The sequence below is a fragment of the Bos taurus genome, chromosome 28 (genome assembly GCF_002263795.3).
Source record: "Bos taurus isolate L1 Dominette 01449 registration number 42190680 breed Hereford chromosome 28, ARS-UCD2.0, whole genome shotgun sequence".
NCBI classification, from domain to species: domain Eukaryota; kingdom Metazoa; phylum Chordata; class Mammalia; order Artiodactyla; family Bovidae; genus Bos; species Bos taurus.
The window spans coordinates 4,035,850-4,062,462 of record NC_037355.1 but is presented as its reverse complement, the minus strand read 5'-3'; the positions used below and the strand labels follow the sequence as shown (position 1 = coordinate 4,062,462).

General features: G+C 41.6%; 1 protein-coding gene across 3 annotated transcripts in view; it reads right to left on the bottom strand.

The window, feature by feature from the left end:
- Positions 1-16,857: 16,857 nt before the first annotated feature.
- GNPAT (glyceronephosphate O-acyltransferase) overlaps positions 16,858-26,613 on the bottom strand; it is a 40,672-nt gene continuing 30,916 nt past the window's right edge. For 2 of the 3 annotated variants that reach the window (XM_024986720.2, XM_059882565.1), the window contains 7 exons: positions 25,622-25,864; positions 23,744-23,823; positions 22,730-22,870; positions 22,363-22,462; positions 22,186-22,279; positions 21,516-21,577; positions 16,858-17,153 (listed from right to left, as the gene is read on the bottom strand). In XM_024986720.2, the coding sequence (XP_024842488.1) occupies positions 17,110-17,153; positions 21,516-21,577; positions 22,186-22,279; positions 22,363-22,462; positions 22,730-22,870; positions 23,744-23,823; positions 25,622-25,864 (764 nt within the window). In that variant the 3' untranslated portion in view covers positions 16,858-17,109. 3 annotated transcript variants of the gene reach the window in all.

Here is a 26,613-nt window from a genome sequence, read left to right as displayed (position 1 = left end):
TTCACTGAAATGTTAGGTTTCTGAAAGGATACAGTGCCATATAAAACACCCTGCTTCATATTCTTCTGGACCATAAAATGTGTTTGAACAATTTGGGGGAGAGGAAGGAGTTGAGAAAATTGGCTTTAGGTTAAACTTTGGTCAACAGAATTCCTTCATGAACGTAGCTAGTGTGTGGAGTCTAATACTCCAGTCCTTATAGTTCTCAAGAAGAAGCTTTTGTAAACACAGTTTAGCAAGCATTTACAACCTGATTTAAATGGTTCATTAGTTGTAGCTGCTAGTTAGCAGCTTGATAACACTTGATTTGGGTGCATTTACTTGAAAATCTAAAGAACTGTGTTAAAAATTTTTTTGTACATATTTCTGAGTTGTCTGAAGTTCAGCTGGAGCTTTTTTCCTTGTCATGTTAAGAATAATAAAGATAACAAGACACATTGTTAAGATAACCCACTTTTAGTGTGGGTTACATAAAGTGACTCAGACTTCATGCAAATGAGAGAAAAGTTTTCATTGAAATACTTACTTGGATTTCAGGGTCTGAGTGGTTAGGAAATTAGGGAAAATCATATGCAGACCCCATAGCATTCTCAAGTGTGACTGCTTTGAGCAGAGATTTGTTTTTTTGTGGCTAAGAGGGAAACAGAAAAGTGCCCATTAAACTATTGTATCTATTGTATATTGATTATATGGCCTTCCTCATACTTGGAGAGAAACTGCTAAGACCTGTTTTCCCTCAGCTTCTAGTTATCATTCTTGTCCATAAGTGTCATTTCTGATGTCAGTGACTTCAAAAGGTCATTTCTTTTATCTGAATGAAAATAGTGGTATTAAGACTGTGGAAATTATGTAAAACCTGAAATAGTTTCTAATAGCAGCTGAGGGTTGTAAAGCTCCTTGACGTTAATTACGCATATGCCAGACAAACCTCTTATTTTCTGTTTAGCTGTGCATATTTAAAAGGTTGAAAATCATTTCTTTGACTAAATTTTTTCACATAACATTAGCATTTTCTAGATAATAACTATGACTGGATATTTCAGTTGATCAAAAACAGTTGTAACCTGCCTTTTGTTTTTTTTAAAATCACTGGAAACTTGAATTTGATAAAAATTTTATGCCACTTGAAGTTTCTAAAATAATATTGTATGAAACATGTATTGTGTAAATATTTGATGCTGGGTTCATGAAATGATACTTCTGAAATCAAAACTTCTCTTACGGCATGAAGTTGCAGAAACCTCAGTGTGTATACTCAGATATTCAAATGGTTGCCTCCATAGAATTGTCTGCTTTTTAAAACTGGAAGTACAGAATGTTCTTCTGGTAAAAGTTGTGTGTTCCTCAAAGTTGTAGCTGGAGGAAGTATGCTGTTGGAGAATCAGTTAGCTGATTGATTAAAGAGCGTCGATGTTGTAACGTGCCTTGTGCCAAGACAAGGCAATTTCACTGCATTCCTCCAAGTGGGGTCAGAGCTCTAGTTCTTGTTTAATTAGACTCCAAAACAAGGTCTAAAAATTGAATGCAGTTAGAGATTGCCCCCAAATCTAGTACATACTGTATTATACCACTTACATGTTGATTGCCTTTTCTCAATTGCTTCAAACATAACACTGTCACTTGAGCTTGAAATCAGACTTGAATGAATTAATTACTGTTGAAAAAAGACGCCCTGTGGAATTAAGTCTCTTTTTGATTAAAGCCTCATTTCACTTAAGTGCTGAAAACTCATTTATTTTTGTTTCAAATACTACCTGTAGTTGTTATCAGCACTAGTATTCTGCAGCTTGCTTTCCTGGGATTGGGAATTCAGGACTTGACATGTAGTATAAAATCAGTATGTGTATGTTTTGCTTATTGGTATGCTGTGATCTGAGGGAATCTGAAATGTCTTACCAAAATAAAGCTTACATTTTTTTCTTACACTGGGTAAAATTGATTGATGTTACATTGTTATATATTCATTTCTTTTCTTTAATGATTTAATATTCTTATGTTCATGTTACTAAAATGTTTTAAATGCCTAGGTTTTTATGTTTTGTTTTTCTATATGGAGATAATAGGTACAAAACCATTAGCTAATTTAAGTAAGTGGTCTGCTACTATTAGAACTGTGAATTGTCAAATCGCACATTTTTAGGATTCCCCTGAATGGGAGTCAGATATACATAATATGAATTTACTCAAAGTGGGTTTTGTAGCTTCTGCACATCTTTAAATGAAGAAAATATAATGTGGGCTATATGACCTAAGAACTTGGGTCACAAATGACAAAAATCTCCTTTTTAAAAAAAATAATACGTGGATACTGCAGGAACTATCACATAACAGTCACATAACTATCACTATCACTTAACAGTATTTATCAAGTAACAAGTATTTATTAAGTATTAAGTATTTATCAAATACTGTGCCTCACATTGACTAAAATATGGGGTGGGGAGGACAGGATAAAGTTAAGTGTGTTTTCTCTTAATGTGTTTAAAAACTGAAGAAAATAGAGAATAAAAACATTGAAACAATAAATTAGTAAATTAAAGGCAAAATTGTTGCAAGCTAAATTAAGCAAAATTAATTTGAATAATTGCAAACTGTTAAAAAAAAGACTGAAAAACCTGTCTGTTGTAGTTTAAGTGCCATGGGAGTGCTAAGAAGGAAGAGTGCAGTGTTATTCTGAGGAGTCTGGAAAGGCCTCGTGGAGTCGTTGGCTTTAGAGTCGGTCCTGGAAGGGACAAGGTTTAGGTGTGCAAGGAAGATGGGCATGCAAGCATGAACAGAGACACGCAGCGGACAGTCCTGTGAAGTAATGTGCCACCGCCATTGCAGACGGGCTAGATTCAAGGTGAGGAAAGCTGTGTCTGTAATTCACCCCTACTAACATCCCTGCAGAAGGTATGGAGTAAGAAGTCCACATCATCACCCCCGGACCCCTAGTGACCCTCCTCAGCAGAGGTGCCACCGGGTAAGAGTTTCTCCTAATGTTTTCCCCAGAAATTGGAGCATGCGGCACCTTATCTTGCTCTCACGTGAGTGTTACCAGTTCAGTGCTTCTCAGATCTCAGTGCAGCTCTTCAGGTTGGGCTTTTCTGCGACTGAACAGCACTCTGTCACATGAGTGGGTCTGTCAGGCTTGTGCGTTTTCTGAGTACTGTGCTGTCTTCAGGGTATTTTCAGAATTACCAGAAATCCTGGAAAAAGCTCCCTGGGCATGTATCTTTGCTTACTTGTGTGATTATGTCTTAGGAAAGATTTATCGAAATTGCTCAGCCAAACCATACATTTTAAATTTAGGTAAAACTTGTCAGATTGCTGGTCAGGCAGCTCGCACCATTGTACCTTCTCAGCAGTGTGGGAGAACACCTGCTTCCCCAAATGTCACTATTTACTCACTACTTTTCGTCGTTCACTGTTTAATAAGATGATTCTGATTAGTAATAACATTTATTCTTTACTAATCTGTGAAAAATCTTACTGTGTTTTCTTTGTAATTTTTATGAGTGAGTTTCAGCAACCTTGTATATCTTTCTTTCTTAAGCTCTGTAAATGTCTTTTGCCATTCTTTTCTTTGATGATCTTTGTATTACGATTTTGTAGTTTATAGTATAGTGAAGAAATTAATTTTCATGTATACTGTGTTACAGATTTCCCCCTAGTTTGTCATTTATTCATCTATGTATTCATTCATGTATTTATTTTCAGAGTATAGTAAATGTTAATTTCTTATGAAGCCACATTTATCTGAGTTTTTTTCTGTGTGATTTGTAAGGTTTCTATTAGGTTTTGAAAGGCCTTACCCACTTTCAGATTCCAAAAACATTCATGCTTTTCTTTTAGTAATTATATTTTAATACTTGAAATTTTGCTCCATCTATCATATGTTTTAGAGTGAAGAATGATGTAACAATCCCATTTCCTCACAAATAATTAGCAAATTGTTGCAGTAATTTTGAATCATCCTTCTTTTCCCCCCACTTACCTGAAATGCTATTTTAATAACATATTACATTTATTAGATGTGGATCTGAGTATACTTTTAGGCTCTATATTCTGTTTTACTGATACAGTAAATTCACTTAATAAGTCAGTTAATAGCACTGATTTCTGTGCTATTAACAATCTTAATTGTAGATTTATAATTTGACAAAAAAGAATTTAACTGGTCTCATTCTTTTGCTGTTTCAGTTTTTTTCTAAGTATTCTCACATATTTATTATCCAATTTTAAGTAATTTAATAACATTCCTTATCATCCTGCCAAACAGTTGGCATTTTCATTGAAATAATCTCAAATGTAATTTAGGGAAGTCTGACATCTTTATAATTTTGAATCTTTCTATTTTTTATTTATTTATTTTATTCCTATTTTATTTATGCAAGGGTACTTTTATATCTCAGTAGCATTTTCAAATTTTCTTCAAGTAGATCTTGTACATTTGTTGGTGAATTTATTCCTTGGTACTTCATCTGTTAATACTTTTGTGAATGAATCCATTATGTTTTCTGATTGTAAGAAATGTACTGATTTTAGTTTCCTGGGGTTTCTTTTTTAGAGTTTTCCAGTGTGTAATCATATCACCCAAGATGTGATTCTAAAGATAATTTTGCCTCTTAAATTTTTATACATCTTATGTAGTTCTCTTAATATCCTGTATTAAATTGAACACCTAAAACTATATTAAATCATAGTTTTTGCTTGATGTTAATATAAAGGAATTAGGAATTATAGTAGATACGTATCTACTGAAAGTTTTTTTTTCCTGTTGTTCTCAAAGCATGATGTTGGCATTTGGTCATTATGTTAAGGAAGTGATCATGTATTTCAGTGAACTAAGAGTTGCAGATTTTAATTTTTTAATGTCAAGAATGCATGTTGAATTATCAAATGAATCTCAGCATCTATTTAGAGTTTTTTTCTCCTTTTTCATATTAATTTGGTAAGTTTTTAGGAAAGATTTCCTAGCACTGAATCATACTTCACTCTATGAATTAATTCTATCCTGTTGTAACACATAATTCTTTTAATATACTGCCTGATTCTAGTGAATATATCATTAGCATTTTTGCATTGATATCCAATGCTCACGTCATTCATGAGGTGAGTGCAGCATGATAATAATCATGGTGACATAATGAGACACATCCCCATTCCTTTTGATTCCTGAACAATAAGAATGAAAAATCATACAGTGTGACACAGTGAAGTGACATGTGAAGTGTGTCACTTCAAGTATGAGCCTCCCTAAGCTGCTGGGACGGTCAGAGCTCTTAAAAGGAGTAAAGGATCCCATTGAATCTCATCCCCATTTCCAACTGTGTCAGCAGTATACAGGATATGTAAATATATGCATGTTAAAAACATTATATATTGAGAAACAGATATGTTTCATTTAGCACAGAATATTTGCATTTCATTTTTTTGCCATCAACTTGCCTAGAGCAGTGTTGGGCATAACATTAATGATAAAAGCTTAGTAAATAAATGCTATTGAGTGCATTTCTTTAATAACTAATGACAGTTATAATTTATGAGGTTTCTAGTTTGCACCACCTTTTGTTACATGCTTGATCTCATTTGATCCTGACAATAACCTGGAAAATAGGTATCATTATACCGCCACTGAGTGGCGGGCCATGCTCAAGACCAGGTCCCGGGCCCAGTTTTTTCATTCTGTCATGAACCAGACCATTACTTATAACAGAATCATTTCAAATTTGTATTTCTAAGTAAACTTTCGAAGACAAAATTATTTGAGGCATGTGTCTGAATCAATAAGAATGACAATATTTGTGTGAAAAAAATTCAAGTATGATAAGCAATGTGTGAACCTGCCTTCGGAGGACCATTGATCAACAATTACTATGTTCCAGGCTGTGTGGTAAGCCCCCTTAACAGATGATTTATTCTTCACATCAGTCTATGAAGGAATTTCAATTTTTTGAAGTTAAATAATTGGCAAGTAATCCACTCTACAAGGGATTCCCTAACTAAGTGGGACTTGAACTCGGAGGACATTCCTCTAAGCTCTAAGTCAGAGGGCCCTGACTTTTTTGGCACCAGGGACTGTCTTCATGGAAGACAATTCCATGGACTAGAGTAGGGGAGTGGGGTAGCGGAGATGGTTTGGGAATGATTCAAGCTCATTACATTTATGAAGCAGTTTATTTATTACATTGTGATATATAACGAAATAATTACACAACTCACTATCATGCGGAATCAGTGCATCACTGCCTCAGCTCTACCTCCGATCGTCAGACATTAGATTCTCGTAAGACACATGCAACCTAGATCCCTCTCATGTGCAGTTTACAGTAGGGTCCGAGCTCCTATTAGAATCTAATGCCACCGCGAATCTGACAGGAGGCAGGATGCAGGCAGTAATGTGAGTAACGGGGAGCGACAGTGACAGGTGAAGAAGCTTCAGTTGCTCACCTGCCACTCATCCCCTACTATGCAGCCCAGTTCCTAAGAGGCCGGACCAGTACTGCTCTGTGGCCCAGGGGTTGGGGACCCCTGCGCTAAGTCATTGAGCTGTGTGATTGGATTCTGTCTGATGTTGACATCTCACCAGGATAGGTTGCCCTTTTTCCAAAGGCTTATCTGTACACATTTTGGGTACTCTGTTAAAATTATAGGTACTCCGTTATGTCAGAGGATATTTTTTTAACTTCCTTCAAAGAATTAAGTTGGCAGGTTTGAGTTAATGAGATAGTTACAATAAGACTATTTCCACTAATCACAAGATGTACATTGTTAAGTTCTGAGTGAAAGAAAGTGAAGTCGCTCAGTCGTGTCCAACTCTTTGGGACCCCATGGACTGTAGCCTACAAGGCTCCTCCATCCTTGGGATTTTCCAGGCAAGAGTACTGGAGTGGGTTGCCATTCCCTTCTCCAGGGGATCTTCCCAACCCAGGGATCGAACCCAGGTCTCCTGCACTATAAGCAGACGCTTTACCATCTGAGCCACCAAGGAAGTCCAAAAAGGTTGTAGGGGCAGTCATCCCTAGAGGAGGACTGGTCTTCAGTTAAGGGTATACGAGTAGCTGTGCTCCCCTGCTAGAACCTCCAAACAAGCTCTCAAGTTCTGAGTAAGAGGGATATTAAACAGTCTCAGACACACAGAAACTGCCTTGAGGATTAAAATGCTTGTGACTGCTCCCTGCAGAGGTGAGGGAAGCTCCTAAGCCACTGGGTAGGTGTCATTTAAGTAGGAAAGAGCTTCCCTTGTAGCTCAGTTGGTAAAGAAGCTGCCTGCAATATAGGGGAAGAAGAAGTGAAGTCGCTCAGTCGTGTGTGACTCTTTGCGACCCCATGGACTGTAGCCTACCAGGCTCCTCCATCCATAGGATTTTCCAGGCAAGAGTATTGGAGTGGGTTGCCATTTCCTTCTCCAGGGGATCTTCCTGACCCAGGGATTGAACCCAGGTCTCCTGCATTGCTGGTAGATCCTTTACCGTCTGAGCCACAATACCTTCTTCTCAATACAGGAGACCTGGGTTCAATTCCTGGGCAGGAAAATCCCTTGGAGAAGGAAATGGCAACCCACTCTAGTATTCTTGGCTGGAGAATCCCATGGACAGAGGAGCCTGGAGGGCTACAGTCAATGGGGTCTCAAAGAGCTGGACACGACTTAGGGACTAAACCTCCAAGTAGGAAAGTTGCAGGAAAAGAGCTGTGTTTCTCATGTCACACTTCATTAGTTTTGCCTGATAAGTTGATTTCAGACTATTATACCAGCTAAACATAGGAAGCAAAGTTACATAAGCCAAGCCAGAATTAATAATTACCATAAACTGATTCACTGGATAATTTGAAATTACAGAATTATTCCAGGGCTTCCCAGGTGTCTCAGTGGGTGAGGAATTTGCCTGCAACACAGGAGACACGGGTTCAATCCCTATATTGGGAAGATCCCCCAGAGGAGGGCAAACCCACTCCAGTATTCTTGCCTGGAGAATCTCACGGACAGAGAGGCCTGGTGGGCTACAGTCCTAGGGTCACAAAGAGTCGGACACGACTGAGCAACTGAGTACGCATGCACAAGCCCTTTAACCTAGCAATAATACACTTCTTTGCCTACTTTCTGAAGCAGATATACCCATTAAACAAATGTATGTGATTTATGAACTTTTTAAAATTTTTAATTGAAGGATAATTGCCTTAAATTGTTGTGTTGTTTTCTGCCATACATCAACATGAACCAATCACAGGTAGGCTTTTAGGATTGGAACCCTGAAAGTCAAAGAAAAACCAGAAATAAGAGAGGCTGTCAAGGGACAGAAGCTGAGGATGGACTCATCATAAACCATAGATGAAGGGGATTTGTGGTTGCTAGTTCCTCCAGTGAACATCCAGAAGCAAATGCCAAGTCTTTCACTGAGGATATAAAATTCTCAAATAGTCTGTAACTTTTTTATATACAGTGTTTAGTCCTCAAATAAAAATAGTGAGATCTATGAAAGAGATTGTTTGATTAAAATGAAAGAGAAACAATAGACAATAGAAACAGACTTAACAGAGGATCCAGATAAAAGAGTTATCAGGCACAACTTTAATATGTTCTCAGAAATAAGTGACAAAATTCAGTTTCTCAGAACCGGAAATGAAAAAGCCAACACACAAAATAATGAAATGGAGAGCCTAGAGCTGTAAAACTCAAAACCTGAAATTGATAACCAATAGATTGAGTTAAGAGAAAATCAGATGCAGCATTATTGAACTGGAAGATAGGTTAAAGTGAAAGAAAGTGAAGTTGCTCAGTCGTGTCCGACTCTGCGACCCTGTGGACTGAAGCCTACCAGGCCCCTCTGTCCATGGGATTCTCCAGGCAAGAATACTGGAATGGGTTTCCATTCCCTTCTCCAGGGGATCTTCCTGACCCAGGGATCAAACCCAGGTCTCCTACACTTCAAGGCAGATGCTTTACCCTCTGAGCCACCAGGGAAGACAGATTAGAAGAAGTTATTGTGGCTCAGACAGTAAAGCGTCTACCCACAATGTGGGAGACCTGGGTTCAATCCCTGGGTCAGGAAGATCCCCTGGAGAAGGAAATGGCAACCCACTCGAGTACTCTTGCCTGGAAAATCCCATGGATGGAGAAGCCTGGTAGGCTACAGTCCACGGGGTTGCAAAGAGTCGGACACGACTTAGCGACTTCACTTCAATTCAGACACAAGGTATTCAGCACTAAGGAACTTTTACAAGGGGGCATCAACAACATTTAGAATATGGATAATTAGAACCTCAGAGGGAAAGATTACTTTCCAATTTTCATCTTTGTATTTCTTTTTGCCCTAATTTATGAGAAATGTCTCATCTTCCAAACTTCTGCTGAGTTTTTGATTTCCAATCTGTTTTCATGTTTATTTTTCCTGAGCTTGCTTTTTGTCTGACTGTCCCTTTATATGGATTTCCCTGATGGCTCAGATGGTAAAGAATCTGCTTGCAATGTGGAAGACCTGGGTTCAATCCCTGGGTTGGGAAGATCATCTTTTACCTCACAGAGGACATTAAGGATATCAGGTTTTATTGTTACAGTGAACCCGAGGGTCTGGGTTCTCTGTGCCAACACTCCTCACCCTGCCCTGCTTGCTGCCCTCCCCATAACCCAGCACCCCACTGTTGATTTCTGGATTCAACAGTAGATTGAATCCTGTAGAACAAACCCCTCCCCACCCCACCAGCCCCAAGGCCATCTTTCTTTCTGAAGAACTCCGGGACCAGGTGGAGGAGACAAGAGGTGGTGGTCAGGGGGAGGTGTCTTTCCTTCTCACTTCTTTCTTGGAGCCTTGCTTCTTCCCGCAAAGCCTATCTTCTGCCTCAGGTTTATTTAATTTTTTTAATGTTGATTTGTGTTTTATTTATAAATCTCAGCTGTTTTGGATTATGATGTGTTTACAAGGCTACACAGGTAATGTGGAAGAGAAAATGGAAAAATACAAACGGCAGAAAATGTCTTACAGTAATAAATTTTTTTTTGCAAGCAGCAACCTTTTCTCAGTCTTTTTTATGTATGTATATACATGTATTCTTTTTAAAATATTCTTTTCCATTAGAGTTTTATCATAGGATTTGTTTTTAAATTGGAGGATAATTGCTTTATAATGTTGTGTTAGTTTCTGCTGTACAACAATGTGAATCAGCTATAAGTATATTATATATATATATAATATACTTATGTATATGTCCCCTCCCTCTTGAAATGCCCTCCCACCCCACCCCGCACCCCACTCCCCTAGGTTGGCACACAATACCAAGCTGAGCCTCCTGTGTTATACAACAGCTTCCCGCTAGCTAGCTATTTTACACACGGTAGTTTATATATGTCAGGCTACTCTCTCAATTCATCCCAACCTTTCCTTCCGTGCTGTATCCACAAGTCCATCCTCTACATCTGGTTTCTATGCCTTCCCTACACTAGCTTCATCAGTCTCATTTTTCTAGATTCCTTATATATGTGTATTCCTATATACATATTCCTTATATATGATATTTGTTTTTCTCTTTATGACTTGACTTCACTCTGTGTGAAACAGACTCTAGGTTCATCCACCTCACTACAAATGACCTGATGCTGGGAAAGGCTGAGGGCAGGAGGAGAAGGGGACGACAGAGGATGAGATGGTTGGATGGGATTACCGACTCAGTGGACATGGGTTTGAGCAAACTCCAGGAGATAGCGAAGGCCAGGGAAGCCTGGTGTGCTGCAATCCATGGAGTCACAAACAGCTGGACACGACTTAGTAACTGATCGACAACAACAAATGACACAATTTTGTTCCTTTTTATGGCTGAGTAATGTTCCATTGTATATATGTACCACATCTTTATCCATTCATCTGTCAATGGCCATTTAGGTTGCTTCCATATCCTGGCTATTGTAAATCGTGCTCCAATGGACATGTGTCATCTTGAATTACGATTTTCTCAGGATAAATGCCCAGTAGTGGAATTGCTGAATCATATGGTAGTTTTATCCCTAGTTTCTTGAAAAGGAGAAGGCAATGGCACCCCACTCCAGTACTCTTGCCTGGAAAATCCCATGGACGGAGGAGCCTGGTGGGCTGAAGTCCATGGGGTCGCTGCGAGTCGGACACGACTGAGTGACTTCACTTTCACTTTTCACTTTCGTGCACTGGAGAAGGAAATGGCAACCCACTCCAGTGCTCTTGCCTAGAGAATCCCAGGGATGGGGAGCCTGGTGGGCTGCTGTCTATGGGGTCGCACAGAGTCAGACACGACTGAAGAGACTTAGCAGCAGCAGCAGCAGCAGTTTCTTGAAAACAAGTCTAAAAGCCTAAGAGGGAAACATTTTGCTGGCAATTCTTTTTGCCTTCCATCCCACTGTTATTAATAATTTCCCCTAAGACAAAGAAAAGGAAGCTTAATTGAACTGTGAAAAAGGAAAAGAAAAAACAAAGAGAAAAGTGGAAACATCAAGAAAGAAATATTCATCCACATATTTGAATGGTGATTTTAAATAAAGAATTAGAGACAGAGAGAGAGGAAGGAGGTGGTGGGGCTCAGTGATGACAGCAAAGCTGATACCCCAGCAGGAAGACGTAGTGGCCTCAAGGTGGGAGCCTGTCTCCACTCCAGGAAGATTCTGTCCTCAGCTGAGTTCCGGGGCAGCTCAAGTGACCACCCCCACCCCTTGGACCGGCACTTTTGCTTCCCCAGGTCCTGCCCTGAGCAGCTCTGGGCCATGGCCTGGGCTCCTGCAACTCCATCCCTTTGGCCTCTGGCCTGTGATTGAACATTATATAGTCCTGTTGGCAGTGGTTGTTTCACCAAAAGCATTCATGAAATGGAAACAGTAAATGGAAATAATTTAAATCATGTCATAGAACGTCCATGCAGCTCGATTTCTTGTGGATAAAAGGATTAACCTAAAGGTAACAACCTCACAGTTGTCCTGAGGATCAAATGAGCTATTAGGGCTCTTCTGAGGGCGCGTGGCACAGAGCTGGCCCCGTCTGGCCTTGGGTGCACCCTGGGAGACGGCCCACTGAGGCCTTGCCTGCATCCCCAACCTTAAGCTCTTTAGTTCAGAGGCTGCCACACCTGACAACTTGCACAATGGGAAGCTTCAGTTTTTCAGGCAGAGTGGTAACCTTCGATTTCAACTCATGAATTTTACATGTAAAGAGTGTAATTTCCTCCTCTCAAGCTAAGGACAGACTGAGCCAGTGGAGATCCCATGAGCATCCCACCACCAGGGTGACTGACACCCATCCCTGGGAAGTGATCTGTGGCCGCAAGGGCCACTACCCACAGGACAAGCTGGGGACTAGGGGGCCCAGCCTCTGCATGCCCATGTGTGAGGACAGGTAAGAGCCAGCGATGATCTGATCTTTACTGGATGCTTCCTGTGGGCTAAGTTGCTTCAGTGTTTGACTCTTTGCCACCCTATGGACTATAGCCCGCCAGGCTCCTCTGTCTATGGAATTCTCCAGGCAAGAATGCTGGAGTGGGTTATCATATCCCTCCAGGGGATCTTCCTAACCCAGGGATCAAACCAGGGTCTCATGTCTCCTGCATTGGCAGCAAGTTCTTTACCACTAGCGCCACCTGGGAAGCCCTAGTCTTAATAGCTGAGACATAAAAGCAACCTAAATGTCCATCAATAAATGAATGGATAGAGAAATTATGGTATTTATATACAGCAGAATACTTCTCAGTCATAAAAAAGGAAGGAAATCTTGCCATTTATGACAGTCTGGATGGACCCTGAGGGCATTATGTTAAGGGAAGTAAGTCACACAAGAAAAGATAAATACCATACAATCTCACTTACACGTGGAATCTAAAGGGAAAAAAAAAAATTGAGTTCCTGGATGTAGAGAACAGATTGGTGGTTGCCTGAGGCAGCAGGTCTGGACGTGGATGAAATAGGTCCGGGGGTGGGGCGGGTCGAAAGGAACAAGCTTCCAGTTACAGAATGTGTTAAGTCCTGGGGATGTGACGTACAGGATGGTGACTCTAATTAATAGTACTTGATTATTATTATAATACAATATACAATAATAATACAATAATACAATATTGCATACTTGACAGTTGTTGAGAATAGGTCTTAAAAGTTTCCATGACAGGAAAAAAGAATTCTGTAACCATATTTGGTGACAAATAATGACTGGACTTATTGTGGGGATCATTTTGCAATGTATACAAACACTGAATTACGACATTTATACCTGAAACTAATATAATGCTATTTCAATTATACCATTTTTTTAAAAAAGTGGAAAAGAGAGAGAAGAGAGAAGCAGGAAGAGGCAGTGTGAAGACTCAGCTGGACACCGTGGCTTTGAGGGGACCCAGGAGCTGAGGCACATGGTGGTCTTTGGAAGCTGGAAAAGGCGAGGAAATACACCCATGTCATACACCCATGACAGCCTCAGAAGGAAGGCTGCCCACTGAGATTCCCTTTCAGACTTCTGACCTAAACAGTAAGATAATAAATTTGCTTGAGCCACAAACAGAAACTCACTGAGAACAAAGCACATCACTTGAAATTTCAGAAGGGAGATCCTAAAGATTTTCTGACAAAGCAAATGTTCATATTCAGGAATCAGAATGTTCTAATCAACTTTAGAAAACAGAAGATAAAGGAGAAACGCTTTTCAAAATTCTGAAGGAAAATTATCTCTAACTTAGAACTCTATACCCAGCTAAGCCATCAGACAACTGTGACTGTGGAAAGATTTTTAAGCAGGTGAAACCTAAAATATTAACCCCTCATACCCCTGGAACATGTACTTCACTAAAATTAAACAGATAAAAGGAAAGATATGGGATCCAAGAGAGAGGGGAATCCAATGCAGAAAAGTGAAGGGAAATGTTAAGGTAACAGTTTCCCAGTGATGGGAAACCCCTGGTTGACAGCTACATGCAGGCCTAGAAAGCAACCAGTCCAGGGTGGGCTCTAGAAAAATGTGTTTGAACTTACTGAAGGGGGAGTCATACTTCTGTCAGAGTTGATAACTTTAATCAGGAAAAACAAAAAAGTAAAGATATGAACGGAGTCAAGTAACACATCAAAATCTGTTTTCTACCCCACACTGAAGGATTTGATCCCACTGGTGAGAGGAAGAAGGGATATCTGGAAAGCTGTGACTTCCACCATGGCCCAGCTGACCTTGGAGGATGGCAGGTGTCTGCGAGAGACAGCCCAGTGAGGCACATGTAACGCTCTTGGGCTAAACAGCTCAACTGAGGCTGGCTCCTAAGGTTGTCAGTCAGGGATGCAAGCGCCTATGGCCATACTGAGCACTCTGGAAGCGTCCGATCTCATTTACTCTGGAAGCCAAGCAGGGTGGGTCCCAGTCATTAGTCACAGTAACAACAGGTTATACTCACTGCCAAGGACTGGATCTAACATTTTACTGACACTATTTCTTACAACTCAAGAGGTACTCTCATCATCCCCATTTTATGGATAAGGAAGTTGAGGCTTTAAGATGTTAAGCAAATGACACAGGGCTCACGTATGGTTGCTGGACTTCACAGCCAGTTGGGCTTCAGACTCTGCATTCTTGGCTGCTACACTGTGTGGTGTTAGGATGGGAGACTGTCCTGGAAAACCAGATGCTATGGGTCCTTCTTTTACTAACTTCAAAGCAAGGGCAGCTCCACAGTTTATAGATGGGATGGGGGGCAGGGGCAGTTTAGGGACAGCAGTGTGGCTTGTAACTGCAGGTGTGTGCAAGAGCTTGTGTGGGGCAGGGTACAGGATACCCACTTGAAGCCCCATCAGCATAGGAAGCACGCTGTCCTTTGACTAAGACTTCAGGTTGACTTGGGAGGGTCCGAGAAGACCGAGAGAGAAAAAGCCCCACCTACCCACTCACCCCCCACAGCTGCCCCTACACCAAGACCTCAACTGTTTGGGCTGCAGCCCATTTCCTGCCTCTCCACTATGGGCTTACCTGCCTGGCTCTGATGCCGGAACTGGCCGGGAGAGAAGTCTATAGCCATTTGCACCCAAGTAGCTTTGTCCCCAAACTGGAAATGCATTACAAACACATCAAAAAGTAAATAAAAGTCATCTTACTCAGTCTTCAACACATACATAGCAGGAGAAAACAAGTAACCAGATTGGGTGCACACCCACTCAGCAAGGACTGGCCAGGGCCCCAGCTTCCCCACTGCTCTGGACTACCTGGAGGGCAGCAGCTCAGTGCCATTTAGCTGGCAAGCCATACGATCCATACAAGCCAAGAACTGTTCAACTGACTCCTCAGCTCTTAGTGAGTCTTCTCTGGCTTCCCAACAAGCAGAGCCACAGAGGGCCCCTCTGCCCCCAGTGCACGGACCAGGGGAGTGACTCTCCAATCCGGATGTGCAGCACAAACAGCTGGGCCTCTGGGGAACGAACACACATTCCAGGGATTTGGATACAGACAGTCCTACAAGCAAATGCTGAAACCACGTTTCAGCATTTCCCATGGGACTTATATTCCTATTCAAACGTTTTACAAGAAGTCTCTAAGGCACTGCAGAAATTGAGCCTTGTTGCTATGGACTGAATGCTGGTCCCCAAATTCAGACTGTTATTGTTGTTCAGTCGCTCAGTTGTGTCTGACTCTTTGCGACCCCATGGACTACAGCACACCAGGCTTCTCTGCCCTTCTCCCATCTCCCAGAGCTTGCTTAAACTCATGTCCATTGAGTTGGTGATGCCTTCCAACCATCTCGTCCTCTGTTGCCCCCTTCTCCTCTTGCCCTCAATCTTTCCTAGTATCAGGATCTTTTCCAATAAGTCGGCTCTTCATACCAGGTGGCCAAAGTATTGGAGCTTTAGCATCAGTCCCTCCAATGAATGTTCAGGATTGATTTCCTTTAGGATTGACTGGTTTGATTTCCCTGCTGTCCAAGGGACTCTCAACAGTCTTCTCCAGCACCACAGTTCGAAATTCAGATATTGATGCCCTAATTCCCAATGTGACATGTCTGGAGCCGTTGGCAGTAATCAGGGCTAGATTGGGCAAATGGGGTGGGGCCCTAGTCTGATGGGGTAACGCCCTTCTAAGAAGAGATACCAGAGACTGTTGTCTTCAGACGCATAGAGAAGTAAGGTGAGCACATTGCAAGATGGTGGCCTCCTACAAGCCCAGGAAAGAGGCTTCAGAATGAAACCTACCTTGCTGGCACCTTGGTCTTGGACTTTGAGCCTCCAGAGCTGTAAAAAACCAAATTTCTGCTGTTTAAGCTGCCCACTCTGTGGTATTTCATTATGGCAGCCCAAGCAGATGAATATACCTGCGTTTCTTTTTAATTTCATTTTCCATGGCTCTTGTTTCAGTTACATTGGTCTTCTAGGTCCTTCAGAACCAACCCCAGGACATTCTGATTACAGTTCTCTCTGCACACTCACCCCTTGCCCCCTCCTCTGTCACCTGAGCCCCACATTTCGAGGACTGGCTGATCTCATCCAAATTCTCAGCTTAAATGCCCTTCCAGAAGCGGTGAGAGGTTTGCTATTTGCCCATCTTATTTCAAACTTTTCTTCCTTTGAAATGTTAAGCCTATTTATGATACATCGCATAACTTCTCTCTGTCACATGTACTTTCTCTAATTCAGTTTTACTGATTAAGGCCCTTGGGTGGCAAAGTTTAATGGAAGCTAGCTACTTTATTATATATCTTTGTCAAATGTGTACTTGTTTGAGGCAACCTGAATTAAAGAAAGTCACGAGAAGCGTAAGACATGCCCTTTCTAGTAGTTCTCTTTTGATAGCCAGAGCCTTTATAAAGTTGATGCTGCATTTTAATTCAGAAGTCAACATAACAGTTAAATACATGTAGTAAGTTGAACGTGTTAGTGAAATAGGAGCTAGGCTTTGTATTTCCAAACATGTTTCCAAAAGCCTGTTTTATTTTAAAACACACACAGGGTTGGACACAAACGTCTTTTTAACCATTGTGGAGCAAATTTCACTGACTGCTTAAATTGATAGCTCTCCCTCTGTACTGAGTCCACTGTTCTCGAAGCCTTATAAAGGATGAGAAGATGGGTCGCTTCCTTTACTTCCCTCTTTGTTGTAATACGAGTCCATGAATGACAGAAATTACACGACCAATTTTTCCGTAACCATTTGGCAATCATTAAAGCTTCGCAGTTGCTGGTTTTCCTACTGGTGTTTTACAACCTAAGGTAAAAACAGAGAGATGGCTCATGAAATCATACAACACTTGGGCACTGGCGAAAGAAAAACACACGACATCTGTGCAGAGTTTTACAGACTGAAAAACAATCAGTGGAGACAGCAGCACCGTTAATAGAAGCAGCAGTGTCTCAAAGAGGCGATGGGCATGGCCATGGTGCCCGCAGCCAGGTTTCCTGAACTTCAAGGCGAGCATGTTCCAGTATGTTCACTCTCACACCATTGACTTCTGAGATTAAGAAATCAACTCCATCATCCTCAGAATAAAGGTTTTGGTGTCTATTTTAGCTTTATGCCTCTCTCACCAAATTCCGAAGAATAGCAGGGAGATTAAAAAAACACATCTTAAATGAACAATGCAAAGAAATAGCAGAAAACAAACGAATGGGAAAGACTAGAGATCTCCTCAAGAAAATTAGAGACTCCAAGGGAATGTATCATGCAAAAGACAGACACAACAAAGGACAGGAGTGGTGTGGACCTAACAGAGCAGAAGATAGTAAGAGGTGGCAAGAGCACACAGAAGAACTGTACAAAAAAGGTCTTCAGTTCAGTTCAGTTGCTCAGTCGTGTCCGACTCTTTGCGACCCCATGAATTGCAGCACACCAGGCCTCCCTGTCCATCACCAACTCCCGGAGTTCACTCAAACTCACATCCATCAAGTCGGTGACGCCATCCAGCCATCTCATCCTCTGTCATCCCCTTCTCCTCCTGCCCCCAATCCCTCCCAGCATCAGAGTCTTTTCCAATGAGTCAACTTTTCGCGTGAGGTGGCCAAAGTACTGGAGTTTCAGCTTTAGCATCAGTCCTTCCAAAGAACACCCAGGACTGATCTCAGTTAGGATGGACTGGTTGGACCTCCTTACAGTCCAAGGGACTCTGAAGAGTCTTCTCCAACACCACAGTTCAAAAGCATCAATTCATCCCACCCTCTCCCTCTCCCACAGAGTCCACTGAAACATGTATAATATCATAGATGAAACGAGTCGCCAGTCCAGGTTCGATGCACGATACTGGATGCTTGGGGCTGGTGCACTGGGACGACCCAGAGGGATGGTACGGGGAGGGAGGAGGGAGGAGGGTTCAGGATGGGGAACATGTGTATACCTGTGGCGGATTCATGTTGATATATGGCAAAACCAATACAATATTGTAAAGTTAAAAAATAAAATAAATAAATAAATAAAAAGCATCAATTCTTAGGCGCTCAGCTTTCTTCACAGTCCAACTCTCACATCATACATGACCACTGGAAAAACCACAGCCTTGACTAGATGGACCTTTGTTGGCAAAGTAATGTCTCTGCTTCTGAATATGCTATCTAGGTTGGTCATAACTTTCCTTCCAAGGAGTAAGCGTCTTTTAACTTCATGGCTGCAATCACCATCTGCAGTGATTTTGGAGCCCCCAAAAATAAAGTCTGACACTGTTTTCACTGTTTCCCCATCTATTTCCCATGAAGTGATGGGGCCAGATGCCATGATCTTCGTTTTCTAAATGTTGAGCTTTAAGCCAAATTTTTCACTATCCTCTTTCACTTTCATCAAGAGGCTTTTTAGTTTCTCTTCACTTTCTGCCAATAAGGGTGGTATCATCTGCATATCTGATGTTATTGATATTTCTCCCAGCAATCTTGATTCCAGCTTATGCTTCATCCAGCCCAGCGTTTCTCTTGATGTACTCTGCATATAAGTTAAATAAGCAGGGTGACAATATACAGCCTTGACATACTCCTTTTCCTATTTGGAACCAGTCTTTTGTTCCATGTCCAGTTCTAACTGTTGCTTCCTGACCTGCATATAGGTTTCTCAAGAGGCAGGTCAGGTGGTCTGGTATTCCCATCTCTTCAAGAATTTTCCACAGTTTATTGTGATCCACACAGTCAAAGGCTTTGGCATAGTCAACAAAGCAGAAATAGATGTTTTCTCTTGCTTTTTCGATGATCGAGTGGATGTTGGCAATTTGATCTCTGGTTCCTCTGCCTTTTCTAAAACCAGCTTGAATATCTGGAAGTTCACGATTCACATATTGCTGAAGTCTGGCTTGGAGAATTTTGAGCATTACTTTACTAGCATGTGAGATGAGTGCAATTGTGTGGTGGTTTGAGCATTCTTTGGCATTGCCTTTCTTTGGGATTGGAATGAAAAAAGGTCTTAATGACCCAGATAACCACAATGGTGTGGTCACTCACCTAGAGTCAGACATCCTACGGTGTGAAGTCAAGTGGGCCTTAGGAAGCATTACTATGAACAAAGCTAGTAGAGGTGACAGAATTCCAGTTGAGGTATTTCAAATCCTAAAAGATAATGCTGTTAAAGTGCTGCACTCAATATGCCAGCAAATTTGGGAATCTCATCAGTGGCCACAGGACTGGAAAAGGTCAGTTTTCATTCCAATCCCAAAGGAAGGCAATGCCAAAGAATGCTCAAACTACCATACAATTGCGTTCATTTCGCATGTTGGCAAGGTAATGCTCAAAATCCTTCAAGCTAGGCTTCAACAGTATGTGAACTGAGAACTTCCAGATGTAGACACTGGATTTAGAAAAGGCAGAGGAACCAGAGATCAAATTGCCAACATCCACTGTCTCAGAGAAAAAGCAAGAGAATTCCATGAACCATCTACTTCTGCTTCACTGACTATGCTAAAGCCTTTGACTTTGTGGATCATAACCAACTGTGGAAAATTCTTAAAGAGATGGGAATACTGGACCAACTTACCTGCCTCCTGAGAAACCTGTATGCAGGTCAAGAAGAAACAGAACCAGATATGGAATAAACATACAGGCTCAAAACTGGAAAAGGAGTACGTCAAGGCTGTATATTGTCACCCTGTTTATTTAACTTATATACAGTGTAGGTCATGCGAAATGCTGGGCTAGTTGAAGCAACACTGGAATCAAGATTGCCAGGAGAAATATCAACAACCTCAAATATGCAGATGATACCACCCTAATGGCAGAAAGCAAAGAGGAACTAAAGAGCCTCTTGATGAAGGTGAAAGAGGAGAGTGAAAAAGTTGGCTTAAAACTCAACATTCAGAAAGCTAAGATTATGGCACCTGGTCCCATCACTTCACAGCAAATAGCTGGGGAAACAATGGAAACAGTGACACACTTAATTTTAGTGGTCTCTGTGGATGGTGACTGCAGCTATGAAATTTTAAAAGACACTTGCTTCTTGGAAGAAAACCTATGAAAAATCTAGACAACATATTAAAAAGCAGAGATGTCACTTTGCTAACAAAGATCCACGTAGTCAAAGCTATAGTTTTTCCAGTAGCCATGGATGTGAGAGTTGGACCATAAAGAAGGCTGAGCGCCGCAGAACTGATGCTTTTGAATTGTGGTATTGGAAAAGACTGTTGAGAGTCCCTTGGACAGTAAGGAGATCAAACCAGTGAATCCTAAGGAAATCAACCCTAAATATTCATTGAAAGGACTGATGCTGAAGCTAAAGCTCCAATACTCTGGCCACCTGATGTGTAAAGTTGACTCACTGGAAAAGACCCTGATGCTGAGAAAGACTGAAGGCAGAAAGAGAAGGGGACGACAGAGGATGAGATGGTTGGATGGCATCACCAACTTAATGGACATGAGTTTGAGCAAACTCTGGGAGATGGTGAAAGACAGGGAAGCCTGGCATGCTGCAGTCCACGGGTCGCAGAGTCAGACACGACTTAGGAACTGAACACCACCACCACAAAATTCAAAATCGAATTTCAAGGTTATGTATTCTGAAATTTCAGACATACTATAAATAGAAGACTATTTTAGTCCTAAGCAGGCAGTCCAGTGGTTAGGACTCCATGCTTTCATTGCTAAGGGCCTGGCTTCAGGCCCCATTCAAGAAACTAAGGTCCTTGGCAATGAAATGGGAGCTAATGAATCCAAACTAGAAGGAGAGGCATCTTCCTGATGTCACCAGGACTAGATCATGCACCCTGGTTAGTATGTTAGGAGCGGATCATTTTTATGCTGTATAAGACTGTCTATTTTATGCCTGGTGTGTTTTCTGTTAGTTTTCTTCTTAGTTCCTTAAGAAAACTCTAGATGATAGAAATAGTTCTTTGCCTAAAGGGAAGGACAAAATTCTGTTGTTTGATAAATTTTAACCCCTTTGGAAAAACTTTTTCCTAATTAACATCAACTCATTTTTATGTAGACATTGGAATAAAGCTTATCCATGAATATAAAAAAAAAAACAAAACAAAAATAGTTCTTTGCGTGTATTAAAGCTTGACTGCTGTTCATTTTGATAAATTATTTAGTACCGTACTTTGCTGTTTTACTATATGTTGCTAAATGCAATGTGAAAACCCATCACATTTTATTAAATGGTACTTACCAAGCATTTCCTCTAACTTTGTTGTGGCAGGTTCGTTCACGTTAAATATATAATCATTATTTCTAGGAGAAAAAATAATAAGCTTTCTTACTGCATAAATTAGGACAAAAAGACAACATTCATTTTTTATATAGTAAGAATGTTTAAATAGTCTTCCTCAAGGGTAGTTTTAAATAGCTGAAAGTTGTGTGTATATGAATATATATGTAAGGATACACACACACACGACATGCCCCCCACTCGGATTTTCTTATAATTAACCAATATGTGTGCACGTGTACTCAATCCCTCGGTCATGTCCAATTCTTTGCTCCCAATGGACTGCGCCCACCAGGCTCCTCTGTCCAGGGAATATTTCAGGCAATAAAGGAGTGGGTTGCCATTTCCTACTCCAGAATTAACCTATAAATTTCAATAATTAGGTCTAAGCCAAAATGCTGGCCTAAAGCAAATTTTTTCTTTGCTTCAGTGTAATTTTTATTCATAGCCACATAAAATCTGCATGGGAACGCAGAGTGACTTCACTACTCAGAATGTGCAGAAGTGAAGCATGACGTGATGTTTCCTAGACCACATGCATCTCCACAGTTCTCTCTATGGACTCGGTGTTCGACTGCTTTGAGCTGTCGCCGCCCCGAGCCCACCCTGGGCATCATGCTCTGTTACTTACACCTTCTTCTTCTCCACCACACCGAGCCTCACAAAAGCTGCTAAGGCATTTTTCTGTACGTCGGAGGATAATACATCGTAACACTGTGAGGCCCCTAAAACACAGGGATGAGGGAGTGAGTGACCTCCTGTTTGTTCTCAGCTGACAGAAAGCACCGCCTTCAGGGTTGTGACTCACCTTGATCGAGAAGCTGACTTGTGAATTTTCTAACTCTTATGAAGTACTGTTTCTCAGTGAAGTAGTCTTCTTCTTCGTTCAAGAGGTATTTGCAAATTATCTGATTTTTAAGAGGGGGGATAAGAGGAACAGAAAGTGAAAAAGGGAAGCCAACTACAATAGAACAGTAAAAATTTTACACTTACCCTCTTAACTGTATTCTGCCCCTCTATGGCAGAATAAAGACCCCTCCCCTTGCAAAAAAAAAGTTCTACCATTCCCTTGGGGAAGACACTTGCTCTTCAGACCGGAAATAAGTACAGGATAGGACAGTCTCAGTTATATTTGTTATGGGAGGATGAAGGAGAACTTGCAAAGATTTACACACCTGATAAGATTCCACAAAAGGTTTAAAAAGTCCTATTAAAAACTCTAACACAGAATTTCCTTTTTCTGTAACTAGGATGTCCCTCGTCATCACTTGTATGGCCTCACTTTTACAAAGCAAGTAACAGCCTTCTTCAAAGTCCTGGAAGGGGAGGGGAAAAGACAGAATTCATCCACAAATTTATAATTTAGGTCAATGATCCACTGCTGGGCTCAGTGTATGCAGCCATGCACCCTTGAAACAAGAGAAACACTAGCTAATTCTGCAACCCTTCCCAGACCCACGGTTGTGGTTGTTAGGAGCCAGAGCAGCACTGTTTCGACGCTCAGAATATTGATCCTCAAATACAGTAAACACTGAAAACCTGATAAGCCTCAGAAACCATTACCTGGGCAACAGATCTTCTTTCACTTTGTATACAGCCATACTCTCCTCACATTTAAACAAAAGTGCATGCGGCAAGTCCGAAAAACACTGAGAATCATGTTATGCTCAAAATGGCTGCCCTCACTTCCTACTGAACAAAACCTGTGTCCCTCAGCGTAACGGACAGACCCCAGACCCACTTGCCAGTGCTGCTTCCACGCCTGCAAGCCAGCGGTCCAGCTCTGGGGGCCCGATCCTTCACCAGCTGTCCTCACCACCAGGCAGGACCACTGTTCTCCACTGTCTCTAAGCAAAAGACCCTAATCATTCCAGTAAGTTGTGCTGGAAAACGCGTCCTGATTGGTAAATTTTCTAACAGAATAGTTGGCTATTAGTTATTTTTACAGTGGCTGCACTAACAGTTCAACAATTTGGTTCCTCTCACCAAATAATCCCCAAATTATTGATTAAATGTGAAGAATTAAAACGGAGTTTGTTGAACTATAAGTGTCCATGTTTCTCTTTTGCACGTCTCTTTCTCTGCTGCATGTAGCCTTGAAGGAAGGGAAGACACACCTGTGAATCCAAGCCTAATATTTTCAGAACTCACACCATAAACACACAGCTTTTCTGCAGTTAAGGATTTACCTTTAGTGCATTTCCTGGAAGAAAGATGAACTCATCTGAAAAAACACTGCATAGGAAGCGAAAGCAACTGTAGACATCCTCTGGAAATAAATTCATTACACAAAATTACAACTCAGCTTTTTAAACAGGCAGGGAGTACCAAGCAGTTCATGATACTCCAAAATGTAGTATTTTATTTTTTTAAATTTATTTATTTTTAATTGAAGAATAATTGCTTTACAATAGCTTTGGTTTCTGCCATGAGTCAGCCATAGGTATACATATGTCCTGTTCCTCTTGAAGCTCAAAATGTAGTATTTTAAAGGCATATTATTCATATTCCAGGGGCAAGGAAGCTATGCTGTGTGCTTAGTTGCTCAGTTGTGTCTAACTCTTTGCGACCCCAAGGACTGTAGCCTGCCAGGCTCCTCTGCCCATGGGGATTCTACAGGCAAGAACACTGGAGTGGGTTGCCATGCTCTCCCTCTAGGGGATCTTCCCACCCAGGGATTGAACCCAGGTCTCCCACATTGCAGGCGGATTCTTTATCATCTGAGTCACCAGGGAAGCCCATGAATATCGGAGTGGGTAGCCTATCCCTTTTCCAGGGGACTTTCCCGACCCAGGAATAGAACGGGGTCTCCTGCATTGCAGGCGGATTCTTTACCAGCTGAGCTACCAGGGAAGGAAGCTATAAACAATCTAAATTTTACCCACAAGTAAACTACAGTCTAGTATGATTTCAATGGTTGAAGCTGAATTACAATCAGGCTTCTAATCAGTCAGTGTGGAAATGAGCAAGTGGCCTTAAAGCCAGGGCACTTCACTTCACCTGTGCATGGTTTCCTAGCAGAGAAGGAAAGGAATGGCTTCCTCCCTTCCTTCCACATTAACATCTGCCGATGTCTCTACCCATCTTTGGCACTAGAACACACTGGCACACAACACTAGAAACTACTGTCTTACCCCTCAGATGTGTGGGTCTTCCTGGCCCATCAGATACAGACATTCATCTTTCTGGCATGACTTTTCTCATCATAAAAATATACCTCCATGCGGACACAAACGGTCGCCTCCAATTTCAGAGTGTTCACACTGAAATACTCCAGAAGACTACGTATGTGCCCCTCAGCTGTGGATGAATCCCAACGTGAGAAGCCTCAGGAAGAACTAGGATCAAGGTCTGAGTTTCCTTTGTCCTGAGCTAAGCTGTCTGACCCCTCTGGGCCCCAGTTTCCTCATTCACAAAATGACATTTCCTTCCAAGGCTAAAGGTCTGCAGCTGAGCCCAGTGCACCTCCACTCTGGCTTTTCCTTAAAATGATCTACAGAGCTCTGGATGACAAACACAAAGACAACCAACTGAATCAGAGGCTTTCGGGGAAGGAACTCAGCCTCCAAAAATTCTACAGTGCAGCCCTGACTACAGGTTTCTGTGAAAAACACGGCTCCACTTGTTGTTATACTCCTCGGTGCGACCAGCACGCTCCTGTATATGAGCACTCACACACCGCTGGGACTGTTCACCCACCCCGTCTGCTTCTGTCGGCTGAGGGAAGTGACATCAGAGAAAGCGCATCAGACCAGGCAATGGAGAGCTGTGCTCTCGTCTCATACCCTCAAGTAGTCAGAAATTTCTAAGCCTAGTGTTCCTCATTTATAAAAGGAGATGTTTAGATTAGATCATTTTTTTAGGTCCTTTGCAATTCCCGAGTTTTAGGCAGTTAGTCATGTATTTAGGAGGAAAAACCTGACTAATTCTTAGTACAGGCCCTTCCCTTGCTGGGGTGTGGGCTGCACACACGTGGCACGGCATTTAAAGCTTCAAATGTTGCTCCCTACATGGGACTGAATGGCCAGGTCTCTTCCAGAATTCAAGACCATGGTACCAAAAGTTACCTTTCCTGAACCCAGGTGTCATCTGCAATGCCATAGCGACTAAGGACGGACGGACAAAAACGTTGAGCAGCTGGTTCCTGTATGCCAAGCACATGAGGAGGGTGATATGCTGGAAAATGAGTCCATCCACCAGTTCCGAGTCTCCGCACTCCATTTTCAGAATCACCCGGTCTTTGACGAGGCTGACGATGTTGGAATGCAGAAGAATGCTGGACTGGATAACTGCTTCAGCAGGTTCATTATCTAAATAGGCAAGGACAATTCATTCAGGGAAATGGCAAAGAAATGGGCTGGGTCACTGCTGGGGGTCTTACCCCTAGTATGAATTAACGCTAGTGAAATGACACATTTACTGTTAAGTACAGGTACTGGTTTTAGCCCCACCAAATGAGGTAATGATACTACATGGGAAGGATATTTTAAAAGCAGTATATCATAAATCAACTCTTTTTAAGGACATATAACATACTTTTTCATCTACCCCAAATCTGTTAGCCATTCTGAAATGCACATCAACTCCCATTTTGAAAGCCAACACTTTCTCAGGAATCACATTTTTGTAATATCAAGTTACATGACAAGAAAATCACATATGTGAATCTAAGAATACTAAGACAAGAATACATGCTAGGGACTTCCCTGGGGAGGGGAGGGGGGTCCAGTGATTAAGAACATGCCTTCTAATGGGTGGTTCTACCCTTCTAACGTGGGTTCAACCCTGGTCAGGGAACTAAAATTCCACATACTACACGTCAGTTAAGCCTGCAGCCTCAACTAAGACCCAATGCAGCCAAAAATAAATAAATTAAAATTTTTTTTTTTTAAAGAAGATATGCGACACACCTAAATTCCAAGATGGCAAGAATATCACTTTACAACTTTGGAGGTAAACCAAAGGGCAACCCGAACAGGCGCCCTCCAAGCTTCACGTCTCCCTGAGTACAAAGGGACACCAAGGAGACTTTTCTGGTTTTCCTGTATCAAAGGTAACT